Source organism: Sylvia atricapilla, chromosome 13 (assembly GCF_009819655.1).
Source record: "Sylvia atricapilla isolate bSylAtr1 chromosome 13, bSylAtr1.pri, whole genome shotgun sequence".
In the NCBI taxonomy this organism is placed as follows: Eukaryota; Metazoa; Chordata; class Aves; order Passeriformes; family Sylviidae; genus Sylvia; species Sylvia atricapilla.
Window position 1 is genome coordinate 215512 of NC_089152.1, and position 18477 is coordinate 233988.

The following is an 18477-nucleotide window of genomic DNA, read 5'->3' on the forward strand; positions in this document are numbered from 1 at the left end:
TCTACAGAGCATGTAATCCAAATAATGCTAGCGTTTCTCAAGCATTTCCTTGCTTGCTCTTCCTCATCAGGTCCTCTGGCCTGTGTTCCTGTCCTTCCTCAAAGAGGAGGAGTTTCAAAGGTCTGTCTGCCTTCCACAACATCCCTCTTTACCTTTTGCAGATCCTTTCCCATAATCAGCTCAGACTCTGGCATGTTAAAACAAATGCCAGGAAACCAAAACCACACAAAAAGCCTTTGCAAGAACATGGAGGGGCACCAGTAGCAGGGTTACCTCCATGGATCCCGTCTTGCGGCTCCTGACCAGCGGGGACCTTCGCTGGATGCTGACGGGCTCCGAGGGCTGTGGGGACTTCTGCCGAGCACGGTCCGGCTCATCACTGCCCTTCTCGCTCGAGAGGTCCTCTAGGCTGCCCTGGTCTGCCTTCTTGTCCTCGTTCTGCCGTAAGAAACACTCCACTCACACCTACAGCCACGTGGCCTTTGCCCATGTTGCCCCACACCAGCTCCAGGCTTGGATCTCTTGCTCTGCCAAGCTCAGGAGACACCCACAGTCCCAGCAGCCACCCTGATGAACCCAAACGGGACATGGACATGACCTGCCAGCTCCCTGTGGGCACTGCTAGCCAAGAAAATTTCTGCAGCAGGGCCAGACAGAGCAGGAGAGTGCCCAAGTGTCCCCTGGGGCTGGCAGCTCCTGCCCAGGTGTTCACTTACCTCTGCTGAGGCTGGCCGAAATCCAAACCCTGTGGGTATGTTCCTGTCCTCCTCGCAGCCTTTGACGCCAGGGCTGAAATGCAGCTCTACATGGAAACGCTCCTCTGAGGAGGGGTCCTGTGAACACATGGAAATAGGTAAAATTCACAGGAAATAGGTAAAAAACCAAAACCAGTTAATCCTACCATCAGCACACGCCAAGTCCGACCCTACTGTGCAGGCCATCACGCATCCCAGGCCCATTCTTTGCAGGGAAAGCAGGAGCAACAAGCATGAACAGAATGGCTCCAGGTTTGTCCCATCCAAAAGGACAGCCCTGATCGTTCTGACTGTTGCTATTTTGGGACAACAGCCACCAAGGAGTATAACAGAACTGGGCTCTATTTACATATATACACACCCCCCTAAACCCCAGCCCCTTCTGACTCACTCCTGCTGCAAACCCAGCACTATGCCAGGACAGAGGGAGACTGGGTCCCTCCTGGACCTTCAGTCAAGCTGTTCCAAGACTTAAATAACTGTCTCTAATAACAATTTCTTCATTAATCTTTTTTTAAGAAAGCAAAAGCTTTTACAATATCTGGCACTAATGACATAAACTCATATAAACTCATCTTGACTGACTGACATATCCACACTACTCATGAGAGTTCTAGTCACATGTTTTTTGAAAAGTATCACTTGTCAACAAACACTAACACTTCTAACATTAGAAGTTCACATCAGCTCTGTGAATACAAGGTCTAACTCCATAAGGTATGGGGTAAGGGGCTGCTCCCCTCACCACTACAATCTCCTGCAGCACAGACCTAAATCACAAGATCTTATGACCAGGACATGAAGTTTGGTGGCAAACCTACTCAGAACCAACACCCTCAGCTCCCACATTCCAGCTGTTCATTGAACGATTCTCTTTACTTCCTGAATATACCAGTATACACTTCCCTAACTATACTAGCACACTTTTAGAATAAAAAATAGTTTATGGATGTGCAATTTTCAGATATTTTCTAGATACATTTAAAAAATACAAATAAAATATTACTCAGTTTTACTTATTTTTTTCCTACTGTTCACTTGCAATTAATACTTAAAAACAGCAAATAATTTTGCACTAGGAAATGCTTTAAAATAGTATTAATTACATAAGTTCAGTATTACTGCTCAGGGTGACATTCTGCTTACATGTAACAAGCATTAAGTGGGTCACTGCCTCCCACATAAACTAAAATCTAGCAGTTGTGTTAATGATCCATCTGTTTTTGCTCACAAGCAGCAAGAGCTCAAGTTACAGACTTTCAACTGAACTCATCTCTGAGGACCGTGCCTTGCAATGCAGCAGGAAGCATTGTATCCTACTGCTCTATCCCTCACCTTGTTGTTGTCCTCGTAGAGCATGATAACAATCTGGGTCATGTAGTTCAGCTCTGAGATAGCACTCAAATAGTCCATGGCTCTCTTCCACTGCTGGTCTTTGTTTTCCTGATATATACACATAAACAGTCGCATGGGATAAGCAACAGCAGACACTTTGCAGCATTCAGAGAAATGGGACTGAGAGAGTTCCTCTCTCCACAAGGTAACATTGTCAGGACAAAAGCACCTTGCTTAACTTGCATGAAGAAATGACCTTGCAATGTGGTGGGATGCTTGCAGTGAGGAGCAACTGCACAGAGGGATGCTACAGCTGCTCCACGCCACCCATGTGCAGATCTGAGCTGCAAGCCACTGTGCCACGCTGACTGGAGACAAGCAGAGCCCACAGCAGGTTTCCAAACACAGCCATTCTCAAACTACAGAAAGGAGCACAAGGAATGAACCTGTGCTAAATAAGGGACCAAGTGAAATGCCTTTACCTGATGCTGAATGAAAAATCTGTAGACATGCTGAACCCTTGGGCTTTGCACAGCAGGGCAGCCCACCCTTCACTGCCAGGAGATGGTCACACCTGAAGTGCCACCCATGATGCTGTGGAGCGAATCACCATGTGGATGGACATTAACTGAACCCTCCATTACAATGAACCCAGAAGCAGCCCAATATCCCTGTGCTGGCAACATGGCATCCTTAGGCACTTAGGTAAGGGAAAAAGGGAGCATCTTATTCAGTGAGTGATTTTCTGATCACTGTCCATAGATATGCTAAGCTGCCACAGACACCAGAAATCATGCCTGCTAAGCAAGCCCAAATTCTCAAGGGATTTCAGACCATGCTTAAAAATGGGAAGATAAATCAGAGAACCTCTCGAGAAGAGTAAAGCAGAGCTTTTCTCAGGGTCTGCATGCCAATTCACTCGGGAAGCAGGTGAAGAGAGAGCAAGTGAAGGGTGAGTTGGATGTATTAATCCCTAAAAATGTGTCATCTGCCTCTCTGGTAGAGAGCACAACTCGTGAATTTGCAACCTCAAGTCACTTCCTCTGTAAGAACACTGATTTTTTATTTATTACTAAATAAATACAGGACCAAGCTCTTAAAGAGTTGAAGGAAGCAGGAAGGAAGAAATTCACTCATCCCCATTGCCTCATCCTGCTATTCTCCTAGACAGGTAAGTGGCCTACTTTCCTGAAACTAGGAGGACAGATCTTGGAGAAAACATGTCTGTGCAAGCAAGAGAGGCACTGAGGAAGAACAATCCTCCTCCATGCCAGAAAGGCAGGAAGCTGCAGCATGCAAACACAGCAGAGACGGAGCTGGCCAGACGCCACTAATGCACAGCATTAGTGGGAGAGCTGGCTTAAGGGGCAACCTACAAACATACACTGTCCACCTTGGAAAAGGCTACTGGAAAAAAGTAGGGAGGCTTACTCTCTGAGCATTGCTGGGACACTTACATCCAGTAACCCCCCATAGCGGAAGATACTGAGGAGGGAGTGCACGTGGCTCTCACTGGTGAAGTACAGCCGTGTTCGAACATGGCGACCTGGGGACAGAACTCCTCTTGAGTACCTAAACCAAAATCAGGCCGCAGTTACTTGTCTGCCAATGAATTCCCATCTATCACACATTAACATTTCTGTACACTTAATGGAATGACACAGCCCTGCACAGGAAAATGTCAAAGGCAGCAGGACAGAACAAATAATGAGAGCACTGGGCACAGGAGCAACAGATTTTGTGGAATCCTAGTGGAGACACATAGTAGGTGGCTCATCACCCTACACTGGGCTGGTGCAGGGAAAGCAATGAGGCATCCCCATCCAGCTACAATGGGTACAAGCCTTTGTGGCCTGTGCTTCTGGTCACCAGTCTCAATGTGCCTTCTCCAACTGCCTTCTAGTTCTGGGAGCCCCAACAAGCAGAAGCTTGGAGTGTCGTTCAGTGTATGATCAGTACCCCCTTCCACAACAGTACACTCTTCCGGCATGGGAGCCACCCACTGCTCCATAGCTGCCCTCCCCACTGCCAGCAGCATGCAGCACAAGCCTTACAACGGATGTAGTTTGTTGACAGACTCATCTTCATGAGTTCTCTGTAGGTCCATCTGGATCTTTTTAATGAGAGGAAGACAAAAGCCAATAGCAATCTCCAGTTTCTCCTCCTTATTAATCCCATATTCCTGCAGGAACAAAACAACAGATATCCTGAGCCCTGGTTCTTTGCGATATTCTCACATAAAGGTTCTTCACAAAAGGACACTTAACTTCAACAGCCCAGTCTGCAGCACCACTAGTTAAGCAAGGATAGGAAGAGAAATACCACTCAACACTTTTCACTATTTTTTTCCTATGTATTACAGGGAGTAACAGAGCACTGAGACTCTTCCAAGAACCCCAGTTATGCCTGCACATGACTGTCAGTATCCTTCCAACAGCTGAGAGGTGTAAGTACCATAAGCAAATCTCAGATCTCATGAAACACAAACTTATACCCTGAGTTAGCATGAGCATTAAAGCAACAACTGCTATTTGCAAAGATAAAAACAGAGTTATGCTGAAAAAAGGTCAGATTGCATCTCACCAGCAAGACTTGAAAAAGTTTAAACCACTTCTGCTCTACAGCAGCAGCTGGACATTGCTAGTAGAAACTCATCCCATATAAATTAAACTTTGCAAGAAGCAACTCAACATTGCAAACTGAACAAGTCCCAGTTTAACAAACTTGTCAGAACTTTAACAAAGAAATCTTCCTTCACTTCCACAACCCTGCATGTGGAGGAGGATGGAATGTTGCTGTAGCACACACATGCAGCATGGAGCTGTGCTGTGATGCACTACAATGAACATGGAAAAGCTGCATCAGCTGCTCATTACTCTGACCCTACCAGAATCCTCAACCAGAAGCCAAGTCCTACCACATTTCAAGTCATAAATGGTTTTGGCCTTATACAAACACTAAGACAGATCTGAGAAACACCCTACTGTGATATGCTGCCTTGGGACTTAATGTGCAAGAGAATCGAGACAAAACACAAAGGCAAACGGTCAGAAATTGGCGCCACAGGCATTGCCATACAGGCTATACCTGGGGTATGATCACATCTGCCAGGGCTTTGGAGAGCTTGAAGAGTTCAGTTGTGCCTTCCAGTTTCAGTGCACAGTTGTGCTGTACATCATACTTGATGCAGTCATATATATCAGGGATCTTGCTTATGTCATAGCGCCCATTCTTCATGCGGAAATCTCGCTCCAGCTTACTCCAGCGTTGCAGCATCAGTTCCAAAGTCTCACTGTGATACAGCTGCAGGTCTAAAAAGCAGAGAACATCAAACCACATTCACATCCTAGAACCACAGAGTCACAGAATCCTGATTATTGCTGCAGAGATTTCAAGTGAGAGCTGTGATTGACTTCTCCCAGCATGAAAGGGCTCCAATTCTTGTGTCATCCACAGGAGTACTAGTCTGGAAAAGTCACTGGAGCTGTTGCAGGAGTTTTAACCTGCAGCAATAGGCTACTTCTGAAATGCTTGAGAAAAGCGAAACCATTTGCCTTGTTGCTTAGGTCTGCCATAAATCCCATGGCAGGTCCCCAAGATGCATGCCTTTGTAAAACTTCTGCACTGTTATTAGGAAAGTTGAAAGGAGCAAATTGTGACTGAAAAACTTGCTATTTACAGTCTCCAGAAAAGCCGGTAAAAACACAGGTGTACCCCTCCAGGCTACTGCTGCTGTTTACATTTACTCTAAACCAAGATGCACGTATCATTTCCTTTACATTACAGCTCTCTTTAACAGTAATTGAAAGTGGAACCTTCCACATCAATAGCACGTACAGAATTACACTTCACAGTTTCTTTGCTACAGACAAACAAACCCTGGTGGTGTTTGGGAGCTCTGAAGATCTACCAATAAATTAATATTTTCCCAACCCTTTCCAGTTCTGTTGCTCACCTGCAGATTTTGGGTCTTCTAGACGTTTTCGTATCTGGGAGGTGAGATTCTCAATCAAGGTGAACACCTGGTTACAGACCTCAACTGGGTTCTGGATAAAAGTCATGGAGTTGAGCAGAGAAGCACTGCCTGTAGGTGCTAGCTGAAAGAAAATTCCAGCAGAGATTAGTTAGTCCTCACAAACTGGGAACACAAAATACCTACCTTTTGCAGCTCTACTGCTTTCTGACTTGTGGCAAAAGCTGGGCTCCCAGCTGAGCACAATAAGCTGGCCTATTCCTAGGAATCAGTCTTAAAATCTTCCTCAGGATCAAACTCAGAGAGAGCAAACAACCGCTCCCATCAGATTGGCCCTCCCTCCACCTACAATACCCACTCATCTCATTTTGCTTCTGTGCTTGAGCAGAAGGGCTTCATTTTAAGTAGTTCTTTGAGCTGATAAATATCTTCCTTTCCTGAAAGGAAATCCTGAAGGATTTCACTCCAGTAATCACATTTCAGAGCCTGGGAAAAACAGTATTTTGCAGACTTGCTGGAGAAGCAGAAATAGTGCTTTCAGTGATTGCTGTGCTGGATGCAGCCCATGCTCTCTACTCTGCAGCTGTAAGAACCTGACAGGACACACAACAATTTGTAACCAAAAGATCTGTTCATATGTGCACATATGAATCTAGAATCCAGTGAGGCAGACTCCCTGCCCACAGCAGCTGGGATTGATCTGAGTAGCATGCAGGAGCTCTTTCAGCATACTCACAAGGACAAAAGGAACTGGGAATTCTGAAGGGAAAGAAAGGCACCATAATCAGACTTGAAAGGGACAGCAGAGCAACACAGAGGACTGTCACTCAAAGAAGGGCAAGGGCTACTGACCTGCATGCTTTCATACATATCCTGTCATTTTGACCAGAATTCATCTCAAATTAACCAAACCACTGTTCACATACCACACACTTCACATCAAACCACTACAGCAATGCTATTCTCCTTCCAGATACAGGGAGCAATGAAGCCACACTGGCGCTTTACCTTTTCATAATCCTCTTCACAGAACTCAGCATCCTTCTGCATGATTTCATGTAGTCGTGCCTTCACTCTGTGCTGACAGCTGCTAAGGGAATCACTGTCACTGTCCAGCAGACCATTCATGTTGGCACTTTTCACCATCTGCACCAGGATGGGGGTCAGCTCTCCTTCCAGGGCCAGCAGACCCTAAAGCCACACCACACAGGACAAGGATTTCAGGTCTGTGCAACCCAAGCAACAAAAAATTCTGGTAGTTTCATGGCCAGAATTCAGGCAATCCAAGTGGAATCTCAACTGTCCTTGAAGGGCAGTTTTACAGCAACATTCTCTTCAGTGAGAGATGACTGGTATGCTTCTAGAGCTGTTCAAGCAAAGGACAGCTCTGCCTGCAGCAGCCCCAGATTTGTTTTAGGCAACTGCTGAGCAGGCTGAACTTTCAAGCAACTCAGTTTGCTTGAAAATGTTAATACAATGAAAGCTCCAAAGACCAGCTAAGGCCACTGCAGGATTCCCCTTGGCTTTTGCTACAAATGAACCTATCTTCTCCATAGTCCCCACCCCACACTGCACCAAAGACATTTCACTCCCCTTTTAAATGCAGCAGGCAAGGAATAAGCCCCCTGGCTGGGCAGACACCCCAGAAACATTCATTCTATAGGCAATCAATACTCAGCAGTACATCTGGTGTGCTGTAACATCAAGCACCAGCAATAATCTATACATAACTCCTTCTTGAGTCAGAGTCCTGTCCTGCACAGGACATTAAAGGTGACAGGTGTGTGCAGATATACCAGATGTTCAGTACTGCCCCATACACCTGCTATTAGCACAGTGCATCCCAGTCCATCCAAGAGAGAGGGACAAGATCCTAGGAAAACTCCTTCCTCATCACAAGACTTCATCAGGGTTTCCTTTCGGAGCAGCATATTTTAAGAGTAATGAAGCAGAACAAACAGATGCCCAAAAGAGAAGAAAGACCTTTGCAAAAGCTGCTGCTGTCATCTGAACTCTCCCCTCGTCTGAGGCGTAGATCTTGAGATCATGGCGGTAAGTGCTGTGCAGTCTGAGCAAGCCACAGCCAGGGAAACCAGCATAATCACCTGGGACCAAGGACAACTCAAAATTCATATTCTCATACCTGTAAAATTATCAGCTGAGTATACTAGTTTAGACAAACAAACTTTATTGTAGTAACAAAGTAATGTAGAGAATTAGTCACTTGCATAGGCAGCATTTATGCAGCTATACACAAGGACTAAAAATGTAAGAAAGGCTTTGCTTAACTTGGGAAAGTTAATTTTGAGGAAAAAAGTGAGCATTCACCAGTGAAGTCTGATGCTGCCCAAATTCTGCAGCAAACGCTACTGAACAGCCTGTAGTAGATCTGCTAGCCTGAATACCCTGGTGCAGAATGAAGATGCACCAAAAATATCACTTCCTTTGCTTGTTTTCTGCATGAGAGTGGGTCCTGCAGCCCTCAGAACTGCAGGGAGGGCAGTTCAGCAGGGAAGTTTCCAAAGTGGATCCTGTACAGCTACAATTACCTCATGGCACAAAATGCCAGTTTATTTTTCATGGCTCAGTCAACCACAGGAGGCAGATCAGTAATGAAGGAAAGTAACTCATGCAGCTCTTGAGTCTGACCTCCAAAGACAGAAACAGTGACAGTGGCAGTGGTCACTACTTGCTGCTACCTGGAATCCCAGGGCAATTCTGCACAGTACCCAGTCACATTGCATGACAAGACAGGAACACCACTCCCAGCTCTGAGCTCACAACTCGGAGAAACACTCTGACAGACAAGGACAGGCACAAGCCAGAAGTCAGACGTATGTCTTGGGAAAGCTGCCAGGCACCAAATGCTACCCAGGAACATATAGCACTTCCCTGCAAAACAAGATCTCTCCCTCTTCATGAGTGGCCACATGGAGCAGAAGTCTACAAAGCTGTTGCTCACAATGACTCTCATCTAAGCACAGGGGTTACTTCCTTGTAGGAGGTTATTAGATTGTTTAAGCATGACTTCCCTTTGTGAATCTATGCTGACTACTCACAGTCACCTGCCTATCCTTCATATGCCCAGGAATGATCTCCAGGATTAGCTGCTCCATTTCCAGCTCAGAGACTGTAATGAAGCTGACCTGGCTGCAGTTCCCTGGGCCCTCCCACTTGCCAGTTTTGAAGCCAGGAGCAACAATTCCTCTCCTCCAGTCCTCAGGCACCTCCCCCCATCCCCAGAGTCTTTCAAAGAGAATCCTCAGGGACCTTGCAGGGACACCTGCCTGCTCCCTTGGAACCATGGGTGCAGCCCATCAGGGCCCTTGGGTTCACATATATCCAGCTTGGTTAAGTGTCCCCTGACCCAATTCTCTTCCACCAAAGGTAACTCTTTCCTATTCCAGAAGGAAATCTTCTCCAATCCAATTTAAATTTGCTTAATTAATTTGAAATGTAACTAATTAAATTGAATTAATTAAACATACAAGTCAAAGACAAGCATATCTAATACTCAGTTCACTGGATCAATCCAGTGTATTACTCCTGACTCAAAGGCAATCTCATCAGGCTTTTTTTTCCCTTTCAGCTCTTGTTGACTTGTGCATATATTAGATGCTTTTCAGCATCACAGAATTATGGTGGAAAAAATATGGAGAAGTTACCTTCTTATTCTACTATCTCAGGGCAGAATTATCTGTCCTCCAAGAGAGATCTTGTCTTTTCTCTACATTTGACCTAAATTCCTTGCTAACCATTCATAAATTTTGTATTTGCTCCATCAGAATGTATTTTATTAGAACCACCTGTCTTTTTGAATCCTGGCATATTACATAAAGAAAGCTGTTGCACTCCAAGTCACACTGAAGTTTAACAGCAAACTCTCTGGTAAGCTTATGGATCTTTGGCTGCAAAACACACCTGAATTATTAATCCCTACCATGCCAACTCAAAAGAACAAAAACTAATCTCAGAGGCTGTATACAGCCACAGATGCCTGAGCAATCCTCACCTGGGCTGGGCAGCCTGGCAGCCATGGGGCAAGACCAGAGGTACCTGGACAAACTCACCTTGGCCTCCAGGATACATGCAGCGGAAGGCTCGCCCCAGCTCCTCAGCCTGGACCCTTCCTGCTGGGGTCAGCTCTCCACCCCACTTCAGCACCAGCAGAAGGGAGGGGGAGGACTCTCGGCGAGCTTCTAGGAGACAAACAGGGATTCACTACATCAGAGCTCATATCTGAATTTGCAGAGGGAGAGGATGGGAGAAGAAGATGTTGCCATTAGCACCTTGCAATGTGTTCTCAACACAAGCCTGACCCAAAATCCCCCGGAAACAAATCAGCAAGTAAGAAATTCAGAGTCACTAGTTTTTGAAGGAATAGGCTGACATTCACAAAATTGGAAGTGCAAGCCCTGTAGAGCCAGCCAGGGTGTCCTGGCATCCCTCCAATCCTTCCTGTGATGTGAGCAAAGATAAGATATGGGTCACCAATGCTGCTTGCATGTCCAGAGGCCTATACAGGTAGGGTAGCTGCATTCACACCTGAACTCTGGGCTTAAAGATCAGGGTAGCACCATCAGGTTTCTTTACCTTCATCTTCACTTGCAGCTTTCGGATGTCCATGAGGCAGATAAGTCAACTGAACCTTACGGTTAATGCCGGAAAAATGTCCATACCTGCCACCAGGGATGGAGAAAAAAAACAAAACTGAAAAAAATCAACTTCCCCCAACCTTTGCCCAGAGGCCCCCAGGCAGTACACAGCAGAAGAAAGGCAAGAGACTTTCTGCTACAACACCCATAGCCAAGGAACATGACTTTTGTCATTTCCCTAGAACCCAGCATACACCCCCACAGAAAGCCAAACAGCTCCCTCAAACAAAATTCAAAGATCCACTCCCTTGCTTTTCTACCAAGAGCAGTCTGTGCTGTCATTCCTCACCAGGGCTTTAAACTCTATCTACATCTTTAACAAGTGGATTAATGAGATCACAGAAAGAAACGTTCTGACAGATGCCATGAGGATAACCATGTCTCCGATGAGCAGAAAGAGCAGAGGAGGGAATCACAGCTCCAGAGACATGACGTGAACATGATGCTGCCTGTCTGTGCAATAGCTAGCTGCAGTCCTGAGAGGAACCCTGGTGTTGTTTAAAAGTGTCAATACCACTTTATTTTGACTGTACAAAACATCAGAGGACACAAACATCTTTTCATGCTTTCTGAACTCATTTTTGCTAAACTTTTGTCATCAGGACAACTTTATTTGAAACAAGTTTTGTTCCAATTATATCAAAATGCCTCATATCAACATGGTCCCTCCGGGACCTCAGTTCCTCTCCTGCAGCAAAGAAAGCTCAGTTTTGCCTCAAGTTGTTTAGCCAAACATCAGACACACTTGGGACAAGGATCAGTAGGGCTTTGATGTCAAGGAGAAAAGGTGAGGAGCATGATGCCTTTCATGGACAGTTACTAACAGGGGACAGAGGAGACCCCAATCTCTGGGAGCCAGATGGCCAGGGCACCGGCAGCACAGCTTGTTTCCATATCACATGCTCTGAGGCAAACCCACAGTGCACCAAGATAGGAATTCTTACATCTCCAAGACACTCTTCAGCTGTTCCAGTTTGGATTTCCTCTCCTCGATTTCACAATCACTATGAGTTCCCAGCTCCACCACAAGTTGCCGTGCAATGTCCAGCACTTCCTGTTGGAAAGTAAAGAGCAATTTTGCCTCAGACTCACCAGTGCACTCCTGTAAAGCCTCCTGACAGCTTCACCCAAGCATCAGGTCCATGCAGACACTCCTCAGAGGCATGTCATTTCATAAGACACAGCTCAGGCAGGAGAAACTTTCACACTACAGTTTGCTTAATCCCCATGCTGTGCTGTTGAGAATCAGGCAGGTACCTCCAATTGTCCCAGTCCCTAGCATGGACACATCTGTCACCAGAGGCACCTGGTGGGCAAGCTGCATCAGGTCATCTGCATCCCTACAGTGTGGGCATCAGGCAGCAGAAGTTTCCGTTCTGTTCTCCTGCTGTCACCCAGGTGAGTGTGCACAAGGTGCAGAATGAGACAGGGAGCATCTGTGTGACAGACTGTTGCCCTTTTGGAGGTTTGCACCCTCCCAAAGAACTAGCTTGCACCAGGATTTGTATTACCTGCATATCCCACACAGTAACCCCAGAATGTATTTCCTCACCTGTAGCTGCTCTGGTTTCTTCAGCTTCAACTTCCCCGTCTTGTAACCATCATATTTCTCAAATAATTCAAAGAACCTGAACAAACAGCAAAGAATGCCGATCCATTTTCTGCTGTTTCAATAATATAAGGAGGGTCATCCCTACATGTGCATTCAGTCTCTGCCCTTCAGTGAGAACCAGCATGCTGCTGGCTCTTCCCTCTGCTTTGGAAATTCTGAAAATACAAGTGTTTTTCAAAATACAACCAGGAAGCAGATGATAGCTTCCCATTTGGTGGGGCACCTCCCTTTTCAGCACCTATCACACCTTCACTCTCCCCTTCAGTGCTCACATAGAAGGTGTCAGGATCCTTGTGGGGAAAGGAGGCTCTCTCAACTGGTCAGAAAGCATTTGCTTGGATGGGCCACGAAAAGGTACTGCCTCCTATGCACTCAGCCCTCTGCTCCTGCTCCTGCTTTAGAGAATAGGCCCTCGTCCCTTCCCTTCTTCCCTTGGCTCTTACCGGGGATGTTTCACTTCCATCTTCATCTTCTGCTTTGGGGTGCGATCTCCATGACGGATGACTGCAATAACACAGCGAAGCTCCATCCTGGGGAAACACAAGATAGAGAAGACAAATATGCCTCCATACCCCAGAAGTGCCACCAGGAAATATCTTCCCATTGTTCTTTCAGTTCCATTCTTCTGACAGCTGCTTTCCTCAGCAGAGGTAGAATTTCTCCCAGACCAAACCAGACACAAGTGCCACGGCTGCAGAGGGAGTTAAATCTCTGCAGACACTACCAAGTTGAGTGGTTTCATGCCAGTGTACAACTACGCTGTGGATCACAAAAAAAATTTTGCCTTTGGTCTTCTAGCCTTATATGCTAGAAAACTGGCAAGGCCAAAGGTATCAAATGAAGGGCTGCTAAGCATATGGGTAATATGAATATTTCAGCTCAGTGTTTCCACCTATTTCACTGGTAGCTCAACATGCACTTTCTCCATGTAGAAGCCAGCTAGCGCATCTGTCCTGATCTGATTTCCTGATTCCTGTCCTAATGAAGAATTTGGACCCTCCAAAAACCATGTAAGCAGTTTCTGTAATTTTTTCAGCTACTGCTCATCCGCACTCATCAAACCTACAAGTAATCTCCAACCTGTCACAACTTCCATGTGCATAAGCTAAGCCTTTCTACAGGCATTTTAGTGTTGCAAGCAGCACAGCAGCTGGAGCATGCCATGCTGCTAGTGGTGTCAGGCCCTTGGGCAGGGTTTTTCACACTTTGTCCCTCATGTAGCCATCACTGGCATCCTTTTGAGAAGATGGCAGGTACTCACATGGTGCCTGAAGTTGTGGGGACAATGGGGATGTCTTCTGCCTCTGTTGGGATGGACCAGGGGATATGAAACTGAGGAGCCAACTCCCTCATAATTATATTTCTGGAAGAAATCAAAATACAACACTCACAAGAAAATCCATTCCCTTGGTTCTCCACCTCCTCCTTAGCAATCCTGCTGAAAGATGTGAAGAGAGCCACAGAATTTTCCCTCACATTCATTGCAGAGACACCTATCTCACTGTAGGCTAGTAAGGACAACCCGAAGGGGTACCAGTTTCCTCCACATCACCAAGACCACAACTGGGCTTAGCATGCAATGAAAAGTCCTGGAAGATATATCTAGTTGTAGAAAAAGACAGCTAATGCCAATGCAGGCAGGAGCTCCAGGGGTTGAAAATAACCCATTCCTCCAGGAGCCAAGCTTTCACCTGCTGAACAAATGACTCACGTGAACCACCTGCAGACTTCTGTGACATACTGAGATCAGGACTCCACATTTCATTTTACTTTGCTGTGAGTTACCTTACCACCTTATCAAAATGTGAATTGTTCATACCCAAGGATTTTGGCACAGTCATCATAATACTTCATGGAGTTCTTCACAAAGCTGAAGCCGTTCACATCACAAACAAAGGAGTGACCGTTGGCCCGCAGGAGGTCGAACCCGCACACGGTTTGCTGCAGGAGGAAGCAGAGGATCTAGGACTTAGATACACAGGAAGGAAGCAGTGGGGAACAACATCTACCCTGCCAGTGGGGCATACACAGACCCAGCCAATGCTGCCCAGTTCAGCCCTGCTGATGCTACAGCCATCCTCCACACCATGCCCACCTCACAAGCCTGGAACAAGTGTGAAGACATGCCATTAGTCAGACATTTATACCTTCACTGCTGTACCAAAGGCCCCAGCCACAAGGCCCCAGATGAAGCCATCAGGGCCAATCCCAGAGCTCTGAAGGCCTGAAACAGAGCAGCTCCTGGATATCCTGCTCTTCCTTTCAAATCCAATCATTTTGAAATAGACTGACGAGCACAGACAAGAAGTGCTGCAGGCAAAGACACCCATCACTAAATGGAAAAGGCTACAAGGTAGAAAACAGACCAAGTCTGCATCAGCCCAACTACATGGGGTGCCAGTTGCAGTGGAACAAGGAGCCCAGTGCTTCTTCCACTGACACTGCTGAACATGCCATGGAACCATACCTAGACTCATACTCACTCTACCCAACTGTAAAATAAAACATCGATTAGCACCAGGACCATGCTTAAAAAAAACTCCCAAAACTAAAAAAACCAAAACCAGACAAACAAAAAGCCCAAACAAAAAAAGAACCAAACACAAGTACCAAAATGCAAAAAACCCCAAACAAACAACCAAAAAACATAACACAGAAACAAACAAACACCAAAAAAAGCAACCTACCAACCAAAAAACCCAAGAAAATAAGACAAAATTTTCCACATAAACAAAAGTAGGAAATAGTCAAGACAGAATGAGCACAGGTCAGATGGAGAGCAGCATGCTCAAGATACAGTATTAAATGCTCAGATGCATGTGGGACACCAGGCACCTGCCAGCCCAGAGGGCATTTGCTGGAGGCCCTCTTGCCTTCCAAGTCACCTCTGCCTAGCAAACTGCCATAGCCAGCAGGACCAACAAGTGGCATCAGGCATAGAGGATTGCCATGCCTGAGACATGCCAGAACGACAAGGTTTAACACCAACCCTGACACAGATCAGACATTTGTGGAGTCCTGCTTGCACAGGAAAGAAAATACAGACCTTAAAGGCTACACAGACTTTACGGGCAACGAGTTTCTCCATGGCAGTCAGCATGACTGGATAACGAATTTCCTTCCCTTCACTGTCCCGCTCCACTTTCCCATCCAAAGCAGGGGATTTGCGAGCCTCTGCATGGGCATAGTCCGGCCCAACAGTGTACACCTGGGAATAGAGTGGGTTACACCTGATATAGCCACTGAGACTTAACTGCAGCTTCCAGAAGGTATTTCTGCTGCAAACACAGAAAAGGAGATGAGATGGTCTCACACATTCCTCCTGGCGTGATCTACAGAGCACTTGCTCCCACTTTGAGGCCAAAACTGCACAGTCAGCACCTCAAAGCTTAAACACACATTCCAGAGCCTAAGTAGGACTAAGCAGAACTGCTGAACTTTCAGCTCCCCCAGGCCTGACAAAAGAAGGCTCCATTCCAGACTTTTCCTTACCTTTACATCAGTGCCATCCGTAGGCATGAACTCTTCATAAATGTAGGAGCCCGTCTTCCTCACACTGCTCTCTGGAGAGTACACACTGCTCCGACTGCCAATCTGAGAGCACAGAATAAACACCTCAGAGAAGAGCATGGGGATCCTTTTCTTAGATGGAAGCAGAAGAGCTGAAGTTTTATCCCATATGTAGAGAATTTAGCAGACTTAATGGATTGGCATCTCAGGCCCCCCAGCCGTGACAGCATGCTTATTTAGGGAGAACAAAAGAGACTAAAATGCAGGCAGCAGGTATGTCATTTTCCAGGCTTTAAAGAGGAGAAAAGTTATTCTAGACTATTAATATGTCTCCAGTCACTTCAAGGATATGGAACTAAAAAAAGCTAACAAAGACCTACAAAGTAAGAAGCCTAAGTAATATGCAGATGAAAATAAATTATGACAGGTGATAATCCAATCAATTTAACTTCCTTCTAGGACCATGACTGATTTACTGACATCGAGGATGGTGTTGTTTTCATTTTTAGTAAGGCTTTGGATACAACCTCATACACCTGTATGAATACACCTGTATTTTACCTAAGGGAACAATCATTTTAGGATTGTTAATGGCAGAAGCGTAACTGATTGGAAAAAAAGATACATCACAACTATAACTGTTCACTGGCAAAACAGAGGAAGTGAGTAAGGGCAGATTTCCTGTGGAATCTAGGAATAGATACTGCTTTTATCATGTGTGCAAGCTACTCTAAATGGGAAGGGCAAGAATGATGTTAAATTACAGGAACATAGGTTTTTTGAAAAATTCATCTTGATGAATTCTGGAGAAATCAGCATGCAATTCAGAAAGAGACACAGTGCTCCATGACTACAGGATAAAGGTCACCAAGAGGATGGAAAAGGTGAAGTCTGCACTACCACTAAAATATGTCCTTCTGTGGTTCCCAGGTAGATAGGGTTGAACTAAAAGTTCTAAGAAGGTCTTGGTCTTCCCCAACACAAAACCTTCCTTTCCCCATCACCTGCCCCAACACTCCTTCCTGAAGCCACATGGGTCTCAGGTCTGTTGACACCTGCTCTGGAGACCCCTCCTCACCTTACGGAAGAGCCGCTGGCTGCCCCCACCTGCTGACGTTGGGTAGTAAATATACACATTGTGGTCTTCGGCGCTGACTGGCTTCTCTACAAATGGCTTTGGGAAAACAGCTCCGTTTACCTCCACGTGGTCCTCTCCTTCCACCAAGTTGCACTCTGAGGACAGAGCACAGCAGCAGCTCATGAGGAAAGGTGAGACAGTCTGCAGAGGACACAAACTGGCAGTCACCTCAAAGAGAGCTGACTCATAAGTCACTTGGGGATTTTTGTGGCAAAGGTCCCAACAGCAAAACTGGCTGATGGGCCTGGAAGGGGTTGTGGCTCTGCCCTAGGACTATCTTAAATAGCAGAGCCTGGGGAAATGGCTCTCAGTAGAGGTTAGACACCCACCTTCTGGTCTGTCAGGATCTCGATTGAGCACAGCATAGCGGGGCAGGTCTATTCCCTCTTCTTGAAGGATCTGATACACTTCACGCCTGTAGAGGACAGAAGCAGTGGCAGAAGAGTTTAGAAGGTCCTCAGTACACATCAAGGGAAAGGCTTTGCTCTCACTGATGAAGAATACAGTCAGATGAACAAAAACAGGCATCAAGGCAGACTGCAGGTACTTCTCAGCATATGCTCTCTGGACAAATCCTACAGGCTATGGGGTTTACCTCACTCCTGCTCCAGACACAGATGCCCCAGAGTAAATCTCTACCTGGCCTAAACATGGACACAGAATTATTAGCATGTGCCCAAAGCACAGCAGCACACCCAGTACACAGCATTTGCCCAGACCTGCCCTCTTGGAGAGTGCCCTGTCATGCCAAGCTGTCCAGTGCCCAGGCCTAGCAGAAGCAGGAGGAACCTTCTTTCATCTTATGTCAAGTGGCAAACCCCAGTTCTTTCACTAGTTACAGCTTGGTGCCTGCCAGCACCCACATATCACTGCTCACCACTCCAAGGACAAGGCAGGAGGTTTGGGATCTGTTAGGAGCCCTACTCACACACAGCCAAAACAGCCTGGGTAAAAGAGCTGAAGGACGTGGCTGCTGGTGGCCTCTACCAACAGATGACTGAGAAACCTCACATGTCTGACCGTCACATGCTTCACAGATCCTGACCCAGCCTTGCTCCCAATTTCTGATCCAGATCCCCATCTCACCACCTGACTGTCCTGCTTAGAGACTAGTCCTTTTGATTTAGTCATGGCAGCCTTGTTCTGTGAGAACTTTTCCACTCCCTACATCCCAGCCACTCCTTACATTTACACCAGAAAACAAAGCATGGTTTTACATGGTCTCAGTGGTTTTACCCTCAAAGCATTCCCCTCCATGCTTTGAAGAAACCCCAAAAAGCCACTGCTAAGGTCTCCATCTTCCTCATCTCACTCCTTTTTGACCAGAAAAATGAAGTTTCCACAGCACACTGAGAAGACTCAGAGGAAGAGGGAAGGGGCTTTAGCAGCTCACAGACACTCACCTGTCCTGGATATAATACTGCATATCAAGGTCGTTGATCAGAAATGGCTTGCACAGCTTAGCATAAGCAACCGCCTTATCCAGGGGGAATCCTGAA

At 46.2% G+C, this 18477-nt stretch overlaps 1 protein-coding gene across 5 annotated transcripts in view; it reads right to left on the bottom strand.

Annotated features, from left to right (window-relative positions):
• Positions 1–18477, bottom strand: part of PPIP5K1 (diphosphoinositol pentakisphosphate kinase 1) — a 44213-nt gene that overhangs the window by 19955 nt on the left and 5781 nt on the right. For all 5 annotated transcript variants that reach the window (XM_066328089.1, XM_066328092.1, XM_066328091.1 and 2 more), the window contains 21 exons: positions 18382–18472; positions 17308–17393; positions 16919–17073; positions 15823–15924; positions 15377–15538; positions 14150–14271; positions 13592–13693; positions 12774–12860; positions 12271–12346; positions 11663–11772; positions 10657–10742; positions 10134–10262; positions 8047–8168; positions 7072–7254; positions 6046–6187; positions 5178–5401; positions 4145–4272; positions 3548–3662; positions 2091–2198; positions 717–833; positions 274–438 (listed from right to left, as the gene is read on the bottom strand). In XM_066328089.1, coding sequence (XP_066184186.1) covers positions 274–438; positions 717–833; positions 2091–2198; positions 3548–3662; positions 4145–4272; positions 5178–5401; positions 6046–6187; positions 7072–7254; positions 8047–8168; positions 10134–10262; positions 10657–10742; positions 11663–11772; positions 12271–12346; positions 12774–12860; positions 13592–13693; positions 14150–14271; positions 15377–15538; positions 15823–15924; positions 16919–17073; positions 17308–17393; positions 18382–18472 — 2612 coding nt within the window. The remainder of the gene's footprint in view (positions 1–273; positions 439–716; positions 834–2090; positions 2199–3547; positions 3663–4144; positions 4273–5177; positions 5402–6045; positions 6188–7071; positions 7255–8046; positions 8169–10133; positions 10263–10656; positions 10743–11662; positions 11773–12270; positions 12347–12773; positions 12861–13591; positions 13694–14149; positions 14272–15376; positions 15539–15822; positions 15925–16918; positions 17074–17307; positions 17394–18381; positions 18473–18477) is intronic.